Below are 13,104 nucleotides of genomic sequence, written 5' to 3'. Positions count from 1 at the left end.
CTCCCTTTTTTTCAATTCTGGAGTTTAATTATACTCTTTACTTCCATAATAGTTAATGAAATATTAATATCATCACTACATAGTCAATAAATAGTCCTATTAATCCATGAGGCGAGTTATTAATTATTTCTCTAATGAGAGACCTCCTCCTCCCCCTCCCCTCCCCCTCCCCCCTCCCCCCAGCTCCCCGACCTCCAAGATCCCTTTAATTCTGTTTCCCCCCTCTCCACCCCTCCACTTGCCAGAGGAGACCTTGGGTACATTTCCACCATCTCCAGCCCTTCCCAGATCAGCACTTTTGGTGAGTGTGGCTGAGTACTTCCTGTGTGTCCAGCGTCCACGTTTGGCCCTCATGATGGACACTCCTGGTCTCTCTGCACTTGTCTCCATGTGGCTGTGGGTGCTGCAGCCCCTGTTTCCTCTCTTCCTCATCTCTCCTCGACTGGAGGCCCCTCTCAGGGTCTGTTGGGCTGCTTTAGCCCTGAGCCAGCTTCGGGGTTCCCTGGAGTGTGTGGATCACATCTCCATGGCCATGGGTGCCATCTCTGCAGCCCTGGGGTATCATTTCACAGCCTTCTGCCATTTGAATGTGCAGCCCAGGGACAGCCAGTTCATCTTCTTTTGTAATTACCTTTCTGTGTCTTAAAAGCAGTCTGTAAAAATATTTTCTCGATTTCAGAACCCAGGTGCCTAAGTGGAACTGCACTTTCAATCTACATATTTTGAGTGTCTCTGCAAAACCCAGAGAAAGTTTCCTTTTAAAAAAAAAAATAGTTTCTTTTATGATTCTTTTTTTTTCCTCTCATCTTCCTTTTTTACGACTCCAGATATTTTCAGGTGAGGTGTTCCAGGTCTGTCTTCTTATGATCTCACTATTTTCCTTCTATAGTTCCCACCTTTCCTGATGGATCTTGAGCGTTGCTAGTTCTGCTCTCAGTAATGACCACCCTTTCCTCGTGTCTATTTGACGTTCTAATTGGACGGCCTGATGTTGGACTTCCCAGGAGCCTGCACCTGCAGCTCTTCAGGGCTCCCTCTTTGGTGATCACTGTCCTCCTTCCTTCTCTCTGGCGGCTAGGCCTCTGTCAGCGTCCTTCTATTCTCATTTGTTCATCGTGGCCTCGTTCCAGTTGCCGAGTGCTTTCGGCGGCTAGTCCCACCCTCCACACAGAAGCCACAGACGTCTCAGCAGCTGTGGGCCAGTAATCGCAAGTTGCCGCTTTCCTGTGGAGGCACCAGGAGGGATCCCTTCACCTGCACTAGAGTGGAGAAGGCTCTGCGTCTTCACGCCTGCTGAGGGCGCAGGGTCAGGCACACTGAGGGTCCTGTGGTCGTTGAGGGACCCTGTAACAGGTGTATGCCACATGCGGTGGCCACAAAGCTCTTGTCCAACCCAAAGCAAGAAAGTAGGACAGCTGTGTCCCTCACACCCTCACCGGGGTCCTGGGTCCCAATCCTGAGGTCTGCCTGACTTGAGAAGGAAGGCCTGTTTGACCTGAGCGGGAGTGCAGAGGAAAAGGAGTCCAGTCAAGCCACTGTCATCCCAGAATCCCCTGGGGACATACATATGCTCCTCACACTGTCCCCATGGCGTCTATGGCTGATCGAAAAGGCAGACATTCGTCAGAACAGAGGAGGGGGGAGGGAGGGAGGATGAGGATGAGCACGGAGGGAGGAGAGAAAGGCAAAGGGACAGAGAGAAAAGGAAAAGCACCAACTTGGTAGGAGGTAGGACGAAAAGGTAAACAGAAATGGAACGAGGTGGGAGTCAGGGAAGGGTTCCCAGGAAGCCGTGACCCTGGAGGGGGTAAGGGCAGAGAGACACGGAAGCACTGCCAGGCAGAGCAGGATAGGCCAGGCCCAGGGCTCCTGTGAGGACCCAAAGGAAGGCTGGAGGCTGGAGCAGAGGGCCAGGTGTGCAAAGCAGCCAGAGCACGAGGTCCTGGCCACTGCCTGCAGGGGATGAGGGCCATCATGGCGGCTCTGGTCTAGAAGTGGCTGCCATTGGGGTCTTACCCCAGGGATGAGATGTCGTTGACATTCCCAGGTCATGAGGATCCCATGCAGAGAACAAATGGAAAGGGAGGTGGGATGTTGGGGGACCACTGGGGGCTATTGTAATGGTCCAAGAGAGAGTCAATGACAAGGTCGTGACACTCTTAAGTGGCAAATGGAAGAGGGTTGGGGACCAATGGAAAGTGTCAGAAATTCTCCCGAAGTACCCAGATGACACCACTGCCACAAGCCCTGGGAACAGTGGAAGAAGACCATCTGGAAATCACCAGTTCACGGTTCGTGTCCAGGGTCACTGACAGGGAAGCAGAGAAGTCAGTGGGCAGCCTGCCTCAGGCGGTCTAGATGGACACAGCACATGGGCGTGTGCGGCTGGGTGGAAGCTGAGGTACCAATGAGAGCACCTGGGGACGAGAAAGGAGAGAAGACTGTGATCTTGTAGCTGCTAGCATCTGCCTAGGTCGGACTGTGTTTTCCCAAAGGTAATTGGACTGTGTATCATCATCTTAAAAATGATCACAAGGCTTGATCCTGCAATTCTCTAGTAGTATTTCCTCAGAAAATAATAACAGTTAATGTGGCAAATAATATGCGTGAATAATATTCATTTAAATATTATTTATGATAGGAATAACAAAAAGGAAATTATTTCATTATCTGATATCAGGAGGAGGGTAAGCAAATGTTCATCCATTTATATTAATGGCCATTCTGGCATTACAGTGTTTGTAAAGATCTAACGGTATGGTAAATGGTCATATGATAACATTAATGAGAAAGCTAGAGAGAAAAGGAGGGGCCGGAAAAAGGAGTTTCCACTGTATGAACGTGTGGAACTAAAGAATGTATGAACATAAGGTTGTGTGTCACCCACTGATTGTGCGTCACCTACCTGGATGATAGCTGCCACTTTTATATTTTCATTTGTTTTCCAATTTTACAACATGGGCTTCTTACACTGTATGCACTTTCTTATTAGGAAAACCATAGTATTGTCCCAGTTTTAGATGACACATCATAGGCATCGCACCCTGTTAAACTCTGGTTACCTTTCCTTTTCACAATTTGACGAGTGTTTCTGTCCCGAATCTAAACAGTCTTTGAGGTTGTAAGATCATTCCCCTGCATTTAAAAGCTTTATGAGCTGCTTAGTCAATCAGACTTGTAAAATGGCCTTACAAAACTGATCTTATTACTGGACAGTTGCAAATGCCTTCCCCAGAGCCCTCCAGTCGGCTGGCACCCAGGGCATCATCACAGGGAGTGTATGCGCCCTTTGCCCTTGAATTGCTCAGTAGCACAGATAAAATGAACTCTTTACTGTGAGGGTTTTTTATTAGAAATAATTATGTGATAAACGGGTATCAGAATTTGCTAATTATTTTTAAATACAGTAGGTTGTTTGGTTTTTCTCTAGTGATTATCTGGGAACTTCTGCTTGGACTGTCATCTATATCATCATTGTCCGCGGTGACATAGAATCCTTTTTTATTTGGCTTAAAACTAAGAGTACGGTTTGGTTTTGTTTTTTTAACTCCAGGAATGTGTACAAAGACTACCGTTTCCTTGAGCTGGCCTGCGACTCTCAAGAGGATGTGGACAGCTGGAAGGCTTCTCTCCTAAGAGCTGGGGTCTACCCTGACAAGTCCTTAGTAAGTTGGCTATACCTCTTTTTTAACAATCATCATTACCTGCGTTGAAGAAAATATGCTAGTTCTTTGTACCACATGCTAGAGCAACTAGTTTTCTTACTGATTTAGTTAATCTGGCAAAGAGGCTGATACTTCATTCTCTTTATATTGCTTTTTATGAGCTTTTCTCCATCAGATTTCTGTATTAAGAACCTAATCAGTGTATTTATTGAAGCAAATGCCCTCCCTTGCCACAAAACATAAGCTACATGTTCTCAGATCAAGATTTCCTCCACACGTTATCCCACAGTATTATATGATTTCTCTGTGTTATTCCACAATATTAATAGGAGCAACATATCTTCAGTAGTAACAGGAGTATTTCAGATTCAAAAAAAAATACTCATTTTTTTAAAATAAATATCTCTCTTTTCCTTGTGTCTGTATTGCTTGTACCCGTGGTTGTATCTGTATTGAACTCTGGCTAACGTCACTATGAGTGTGGAAGTACAAAAAACAGTATGGCTCTTTCCACTTATCTTTATTAATACACTTCAAGTGTCCTGGAGACACTTCTCTCACTGAAGTTAATAAACAGACCTTCTCCTTGTGTTCTTTAGAAACCGTAATATTACACAGACGCGTCTGAAGTCTGAGTTTGAGCTCTGGAAGTCCCGCCCATCTTGCGTGCACCGGCCCTTGAGCACGCTGCAGATGGATGGGTCTCTGCACCTGCTGCTCCTGGGTCTTGACACCACCCTGGCTTCTCCCCAGTGTGGAAGCACCAAAGTAGAGCCCCAGGATCTGGTCCAGCTTGAGCCTTGTGCTGCTTCCTTGGCTCTCAGTCCCTTCACGGGACAGATCGCGTACTGATCTAGGCTCACAGTAGGGACAGAGGCTTTTCCAGGCTCAGTCCGAGATTTGGGTACAATGTGAGAAAATTGTAGCATTTCTGGGAAACTTTAGGCCCAGCTGCATCCCTGGGTTTATACTGGAAATTAACAGAGTTCTAGGAGTAAAGGGTGGAGGATTTGTACCAAAATGTTCTTCTGCTCCTATTTTAGTTTACACGTGGACCCCTCAACCCCTTCCATCCTTTGCATGTGTCTGGGAAGCACTTAAAACAGTGACCCTCCCACACAGTGCCCTGAGCCCTCTCAGTAGGACTTGCACCTGATGCTTCCTTGGTGATACCAAGGTACAGAGGCATCTACCATTTTCATAATTGCTGTCCAGTCTTTCTCCTGTGGGGGCATACAGATCTGCATAGAAGCATGCCTCTCGAGAGACTATGAAGAAATCATTTTAAAAATTGGAGGAAATCACTTCCACCTAAGTTTCAGTTCCAATTACTTTTTACTCTTCTGTATCCATTGATGGTGGTGTGTTTACTTACACATTCTATATTAAAAATGCATGTATACTTAATTTTTTTATTCATCCATTCCACCAAAAAAAAAAAAAACCTTCTGAGCACATGCTTTTTAGCATCGTAGGCATTAGTGAGACAGGTGAGCTATAAGGTCCTGCTCCACAGAGCAGACACTGGGCAAGTGCATGTGTAACAGTAATCACGAAGCATCAAGATAATGGAAAGTCCCACCTAAATAAGTTAAAGGGACAGTGAGAGCAAGGGGCAGGTGAGCTTTTTGCAGGGGCAGGTGACCAGGGGAACCCCTTTAAAGAGCAGGCCTTGGCATGGACTTCTCAAGGAAAGGAGAGATTAAATGCTGTGACTGTCTGAAGAAGGGGATTTGGGGCAGAGGCAGAGCAAGTGTAAACCACGCACAGCACAGCATCTCAGAGCAGCCCCAAGAAGGTCTGTGTGTCTGGAACACCGTGAGGCAGGACAGACTGGCAGGTGGTCTCCAAGATGATGTTGGCCTTAAAGGAATGAGCATTTTGCATTTTACTGTGAGGGAGAGAGAAGCCAGGGAAGGGTGTCTCCAGCTAGTTGCCATGATAAGATTTACATTCTTGAAAGACCTCATGGCTGGGTCTGATTAGAAGCAGCAGCACCTCTGGGTCCAAGCACAGGCTCTAGTGTCAAATCCCAGGAGCTCGCTTCCAAGCTGTGACCTTGGGCAGGTGCCCTAGCCATTTACATTTTACAATTCTCATTGCTTAAATAAGACAATGCTGCCCCGAGAGGGTGATTGATGGGGTCCAGTGAGATAAGGCGTGGAAGGACCCAGCAGAGCAACACAGTGAGGACCCTGTTTCCATGTGTAATGATAATGATCATGACTCATTTCCAGCTCAAGCACTTTCTTTAACAGCTAGAAATAACTATAATGAAGCCCAGCGGGATTGTGAATCCTTCATGCTATCTTCTATCTTCCAAATATGCTTGAGATGTGCAGGATATCAGTGTTGGGGGCGGGTGTGTCTCTTCCTTACATGCAGCTATAGTTGTGTAAAAATGTTTCAAATCACAATTTTGTAACTAAAATCTGTTTTAAGTGCACTAGAACAATTGGCCATGTAAGAAATCTTGTAATGTAGTTTTTGTGCTTAAGAAATTTTGTAATGTGTTTTTTTATTCCCTGCAAGAAAAACTATCATGGAAAAGCAAATTTTTCTAGCCCCAGTTTTCATGAATCTGGATTTTCATACACCAAAAAGATAATCTAAGAAATATTTTATATTTTTAATCAGACTACTCACTTTTAAGCAAATCTAGTGATGTCGTCCACAATCTGTTTTGATTCTTTTCACATGTTTATAAACACACATTTGATACAATTGCCTGGAAGAAGGAGACGAGAAGTTTTTACTGCATACCAAAGACAAGACAGGAAATCAAACTTGGCAGTGTGCCATGAACATTGCATGTCTCAGTTTTCATCATACACAATATTCGTATTTTTATGCACAGTGTAGGCTTATGGGACATATTAAAGGCTTGGTTGGTTTGCAGATATTTAATGGCAGCTAACTGTTAAAATTAATCAAATAGAATGCTTTCCTATAGCTTCCATTTTGTGAGCACGCTCACTTACATTTGGGAGAAGGATAGTTTTTGTTCCTGATTTGGAAAGATTTGAAGAAATTAACCTATAACTGACACTTCTAAGTCCTGATTTATTCTGGGAACTTATTCTGTGAACATATGTGTATGTTGGTAATCAAAGGCTACTACTGAAGAATTTTTAAAAGATTATTTTACTGACACATACATAGATTGTTCCTGTAAATAAAATTACAAACAAATACAAATTTGATTAATTATTAAAGAACGTGATGTAACAGCTAGCTTTTTTGACACAGTACGGTTTACAATGTGACTTGTATATAAACATTAAGGAATTCCAAATTCAGATTCTTTGAAGCACTGTGTGCAGTGGGATGCGATAGACTTCAAGTCAGATCCATTCACATTTTAAATCTTGACCTTGCTGTCTATCAGCCATGTGGTGCAGGCATTTTATTTAATCTTCCAGTTATTTATTCTCTAAACTCAAAATAACAGTCCTTCCTCAGGGTGATTTTATAGGATTAACCAAAGGTCCCTGTGCATCACAACTAGCTCGGTGCCTTCAACTGAGTGCAAATTCAGTGCCTTTATTACTATTATTCAGAGTCATTAGCGTGTCCATAGCTCTGATTCCCAACTTAGTATGCACCTTTTCTTTGGAAACTGTCAGTGGATTTGGGCATGTGAGAATTTTCTTCTCTGATGACTGAGGAAGTCGGGTTGTTCAAAGGGAGCCCGATGCTGCCTGAGGGGACAGCACAGTCTTGGAGGCTGCATTGGTCAGGCTGAAGTGAGCCAAGGGGCTGTCAGGCTGTCACCTGCCAGCCATCTGAAAGAAGGAACCTGAGGTCCACACGTGCCCTGGAAACGAACTGGTATCAATTCATTTTGGGGTGTGTGGGCGGGGGGGGGGGGGGGTAACCAGGGATTGAACTACAGAGCCACATCCCCAGCCCTGTTTTGTATTTTATTTAGTTGCTTAGGGCCTCACTAAATTGCCAAGGCTGGGATCATAGGTGTGCGCCTCACCCAGCCTCAATTTAATTTTGCATGTTTGTTAGTGAGACACCTGAGAGCTTCGTAAGAGGTATATAGAGAGAGGGACTTTTGGTCTCAATTATGTAATAAGAGATTTAAATGGCAGTATGGCCGGAGACATAGCTTAGGGGTCGAGGACTGGCTAGTACGCGTGAAGCCCTGGGTTCAAACCCCAGCACCACAAAAAAAAAAAAAAAAAAAAAAAGCCATGACAGTAGAAAGTGTGACACTGTGGAACTTGACTTTCCCTCTGAAGCTCGGACTCTCCAGCCGTAACTGAGGCTTTTATGATGCTTTGTGTGTGGGTTGAAACCATTTACTTGAGCCTCTGGTACCTTCCTCTGCGTGCGATAATAGGGAAATGGGAGTCCATCATTCCAGAAGAGGAATGTCATTGGCTCCGGGTATTCCTGACGAGACCACTCACACAAGGCTCGTCCTGAGCCCAACATGAGCCCCTGGCAAGGAGCTAAGTCCTAACTAGGCAAGGCTAGTCCTCACACACAGCTCAGAGCAGCTCCAGGGCCAGCTCCGAGGAGTCCTCCATTCCTCAGTGGAAGCGCTTTCAGGGTGCCAGACATAAATCGCTGTCACCCAGAGGAGGGGAGGCAGTCCTGAAGCCTTCTCAAGTCCCCATTCATGACTGTCTGCGCCTCTTGTAGAATAGACGGTTGGGAAAGCACTGAATGAAACAAGGAATGGCCAAGCCACACCACGTCCCGGCTGTGTGTTTCTTGTATTTGGGGATTCAGGCCTCCTCCTCTGTGACATCACTGTTGCCACTACAAACAGAACCATCTGCCATGGAGTGGGGAAGCCAGTCATTCCCTCGTGTGCAAAAATACTTGGTTGAACTCCTGAAACTTATTTGGTAGATCAAAAGCTGCACTGCTGTGGAGTGCAATAAACTCCATCTGTTTGAGGTATTTCCAGCAATATTGCACTTCTTGGGAGAACCAGGGTCCCATTATTCTCTAAAATAGACTTTTACTCATGATAAAATTCCCAGTGGGGATCTTTATTGCATCGTCTTTGGGAAGGACCCTTTTTTTTTCCTCCTTCATTCACTCTCGGGCATTATTTCGGTCTCAGATAAGCTGGTGTGTGAACAGTCGTATTAGGGCAGCTCAGTGTCAAGAAGCCTCTTTCTCCACGTTGGTCTATCAGCTTCTCTGGCTTTCTCTATTAAATACGATGGCCGGTCTGGCCCCTGGAAGAGAGAAGAGGCATTTCCCCCGTCGCCAGTTGGAATTTTCTTCCAGAAAACTCTCCCCTAGCTCCTCTCCCAGAACATCCTCAGTGTATCCTTCCCCTGCACATCCCCACTGGACGCTCAAGGCCAGACCTCAGGCCTGGCTCCTGGGTGCTGTGCTCAGTCCCTCCCACAGAGGCACACGCTTTGCTCTGCCTCTCTGCAACCCGCATCCTTGAGAGAAATTCCTGGTGGGCCCCCGCAAGGCGAGTTCAGATCTGTTCGCAGCCCCCAGCCTCCCAGTCCTCCCCACAGGATCTGACCTCAGGAGGACCTGGGCTGCCCCGGGAGTGATGAATCACCATTTTATTTTTTTAAGCCATATGTGAGTTAAATTGTTAGATGTAAATCACACTCTCAGGGCTCCAGTTTGAATCAGGAGAGCCATTTGCCTGCCGCCGGCTGCGGGCTGCCCCGCCTCTCTGCAGAGTGTCGCTTTTTAGAAATGACTGCATTTTTGTGACTAACCTTTCCAGACCCATTTTCTTGACCGTGGACCAGTGTTGACCTTGGCAGCAGCCCCCTGGACAGCCTTCACTTCCCATGCCAACCCAAGACCAAGCTCCTACTTGACAAAATAAAGGAAGGGTGCAAGGAGGTCGCAGCTGGGTTTGTGCAGCTGTCTCCCCTGACCCGCCTGCGCCTGCGCCTGCGCCTTCCTCTGCTCTCTTTCCTTTTTTTTGGGGGGGGGGGTGGTACCAGGGATTGAACTCAGGGGCACGCGGCCACCGAGCCACACCCCCAGCCCTATTTTGTGTTTTATTTAGAGACAGGGTCTCGCTGAGTTGCTAAGGGCCTTGCTTGCTATGGCTGAGGCTGGCTTTGAACTCGTGATCCTCCTGCCTCAACCTCCCAAGATGCTGAGATTACAGGCCTGCACCACCTCACCCGGCATCTTTCCCATCATTTTTAATTCCATGTTTTTTGAAACCAAGGATGCAGTGTTGGTTTAAAAACGTTCTGCCTGGTGTTTTCCACAGCTTGGTGTGTGGAGGAGGGACTGCAGGAGAGGGCAAGCTGCCCTCCGCCGGGCCCTCACACTTGCTGCACACACAGCCACACTCCTCACCAATTCAAACCGGCTCTCTCTGGCCGGGGTCCCTGACCCCAAGAAATCGGAGCAGAAAGAAAGGGGAAAATCCTCAGCATAACATTCTGCAGTTACAAATGTACGATTTCACTTAACCTAAGTGGATTCTTTGACTTGTCCATGAGCTCTGGATGCTGATGGACGTTGTGTGATGTCAGTGAATAGAAAAATTATTTGTCTTGCTTTTGCTCTAGATGGAAAACCTCATAATTTTAAAATAAATTTATGTTTAACATATTCCTTTTTTTTTTCCTTGCGGCTACGTGCACAGGGGAACAACAAAGTAAGTTCTTTGTGCTGTCGCAGTTGCTGTCTCCCCAGCCCCCCGCTCTGCTCCTGCATGTGTCTTACAAGAGTGTTTCTGTGCATGTAGGGATGTCGGTTCCAGAGCATGGGTTATATGGAGTGTGCAGATGTTGGGGAATGTGTGTTTGGACGACCATAATGGCTGTTCTGTTTTGACCTTTGGGGAGGGGAATATATGATGTTCTCAGGATTGGTTATTGGGCCCTTTGGAGAGGTTGGTATTATAAAGCAGGAGACTGGCTCTGACAGCAAAGGTTTAATAATGAGGACTCTTCCACAGAGAGGGTCCAACAATCTGATGAAACTCGGTACAGCTGAAGTCTTTGACCAAAAATCAAAACCTTCATGTTAACGTGCAGTTACAAAAACCCCACACTGGAGTCTTAACTAGCAGCATGGCTGGCTTTGTTGGCACAACAGAACAAGCTCAGAGCTTAGCTTTGAAGGTGCCTTAAAGGGGAGGAGGGTGGGGTCGACGTTTGACTTGGCTCCTGTGCCCTTGATGCGTTCCAGCTGGATGGAGCAGGGGTGGGGGTATGGGGAGGAGGGGACAAAACGTGGATGATCGATTTATGAAAACAGGCAACACCCATGAATGGTGAAAATTATTTGTACGTTGTCGTTACAATAGATGAATGAACATTTTAGTATGCTTAAATTTTAATCCAACTTTTCCAAAAGACTAGATCTCACTTATACTGGAAATCTAGCAGTGATAAAGTTGGGGGAGATGGTCTTGAGTTTAGCAGGGTGATTTGTTTTCTTATTTTTTTCTACAGAGATATATTAGTGCTTCATCCTACCAGGTGGCCCACTCAGAATGGGCCTCAGCAAATACAATAAGAATTGAAAAGAATCTGTTTTATAAGAGTTGGCCTGCATATTTAAACCAGCTGGAATCCATCAACATTGCTATTCATAAGCCATACGTATAGAATGGAAAACAAATGTGGGAACGCTTTTGCAGTTTAATTTGATGGAATGTGCTATTATGGAATAAATTATCAGAGATGGTTGGTACTGAAAAATGTGTCACTTTATAAATTTGTATCTTGATAGAACTGCTTACGACTCAGGTAATAACATTTAATAAAATTAAAACATTACCAGAAAAGCACAAGTAGGCATCTGTGAAGGGGTAAAAAGGTAAACTTATACCACCGTGTTGCCTTTTTAAAAAAAAAAAAAAAAAACAGCAGGTAACTTATGAAAATGATTTAAAATTTCTTCTACAAAGTAAAAGATAATATTTCTAGCTAATACTACAACTCTTAGGAAAAATATTTGGATAAACTATAAAAACTCAGTTTAGTTCTTTTATAGTGTATCTCAATTCTTGAATAGTAAATATGTCTAATATTGGTCATTTGCTTCACACTGAATCTCTGGAATTTCATGTGCTATATCTCTTGTTTGAAAACACTTTTTTTTTTTTTTAAGTGTTCTGGGCTAATTTTGAGTGCACTGAGAGGAAACCTGTTCAGATTAGAGATCCGGCAGCAACTAGCTGCTGATGTTTTGGGGAGGTGCTGACTCAGACCGTTCAGGAGGCATTTGTGATTTGACTTTTTCTCTAGTGATTCACTGCTGACTTAGGAGCATTTATAAAATTCCCAGAGAAAACACGTTGCCATGGCAGAAGTCGCCTGTTTGTTGTGTTTTGCTCGATCGAGTTGTTCTGAGTAATAAAATGTTCAGTTCAGCGTAGTTTACTGATTTTCAAATGTTTAAACACAACGAGCAACAGAACTCAAAAGTCCTAACCTGTGGCTCATCAAGGCTGCTTCCAGGAAGCTGCAGCAGGCCCTCTGGGGTCCTGGGCCCCAGAGTCACCATCTGCATCATGAACACCTGGTGTGTGTGTGTGTGTTGATGGGATCTTGGGCTCTGGCATGTGGACAGGGGTCGAAGATGCAAGCACTTAATGTTTTGATTTTTAATTGAAGAGTGGATACTTGGGAGTTGCTGATATTTATCATCCTGTGCCTAATTTTTAATTGTTTATGTTATGCACAAGTGATAGTTTTCGAGAAAATATAAGGCTAATTCTTTAAAATATGATTGTTGTGCTGACCACAGTCTCTGGCATGAAAAAGTCTCCCCAAGTCACAAACAGCACATCTGCATGCTATTTTCCTGTAGCTTCGAGTTTCAGCATAAATGGAAAACACTGGAATACAAGCTGTGCTGTCTCCAGAGTATAGATCTGGATTCTTCAAAAGGAGAATATGAGATTCCTTCTTCCCTCTCACGCTGGAATGAGTGTTCCGAGTTGTCCCCAAGGCAGCATACCTGACTCGCTGCCTGCCACGTACGTGAACCAGCTGTAAAGCGAGACTCATCTCAGTCTCGCAAAGCTTAATTGTTCATATAGTGCATAGAATTTTATTATTATAATATTAACCAGTCTCCAAAGGAAGTACAGTCTGCTCATGTAACGTGTGCTTAGGTGAGCAGGGTGGATTCTTCTTCCCACGTACACAAACATAGTGCACCAACATATACGTGATGCACGTGTATACTCTGAGGTGTGTAGAACAATCCTGCTCCTCGTTTACTCAGTGAAAGCCACACTGATCTACATAAGTCACCCTTAGGTCATGCTGAGGTTTTGGAGCCAATCCTCTGCACCCCCAGAAAATGAATTTCCTCAACAGATAGACAGTTAGATTCACCTTGTGAACATTTGGTAGACAAAAGGTCAAGACTCACATTCCTCCTTGAATTATCATGTGCATTTTGTTCTTCTCCTTAAAAAAAAAAAAAAAAGAGTTTTCCTCTTGTAAGGAAATCACAG

General features: G+C 44.9%; 1 protein-coding gene across 4 annotated transcripts in view; it reads left to right on the top strand.

Moving 5' to 3' along the window:
- Positions 1 to 13,104, top strand: part of Dnm3 (dynamin 3) — a 450,337-nt gene that overhangs the window by 351,216 nt on the left and 86,017 nt on the right. For all 4 annotated transcript variants that reach the window (XM_046430283.2, XM_046430282.2, XM_046430281.2 and 1 more), the window contains one exon: positions 3,554 to 3,665. In XM_046430283.2, coding sequence (XP_046286239.1) covers positions 3,554 to 3,665 — 112 coding nt within the window. The remainder of the gene's footprint in view (positions 1 to 3,553; positions 3,666 to 13,104) is intronic.

This window comes from Marmota monax, unplaced genomic scaffold (genome assembly GCF_021218885.2).
Source record: "Marmota monax isolate L192 unplaced genomic scaffold, Marmota_monax_Labrador192_F-V1.1 WCK01_AAM20220418_F8-fsc00055, whole genome shotgun sequence".
Taxonomy (NCBI): Eukaryota; Metazoa; Chordata; class Mammalia; order Rodentia; family Sciuridae; genus Marmota; species Marmota monax.
This window is presented reverse-complemented; position numbering and strand designations above follow the sequence as displayed.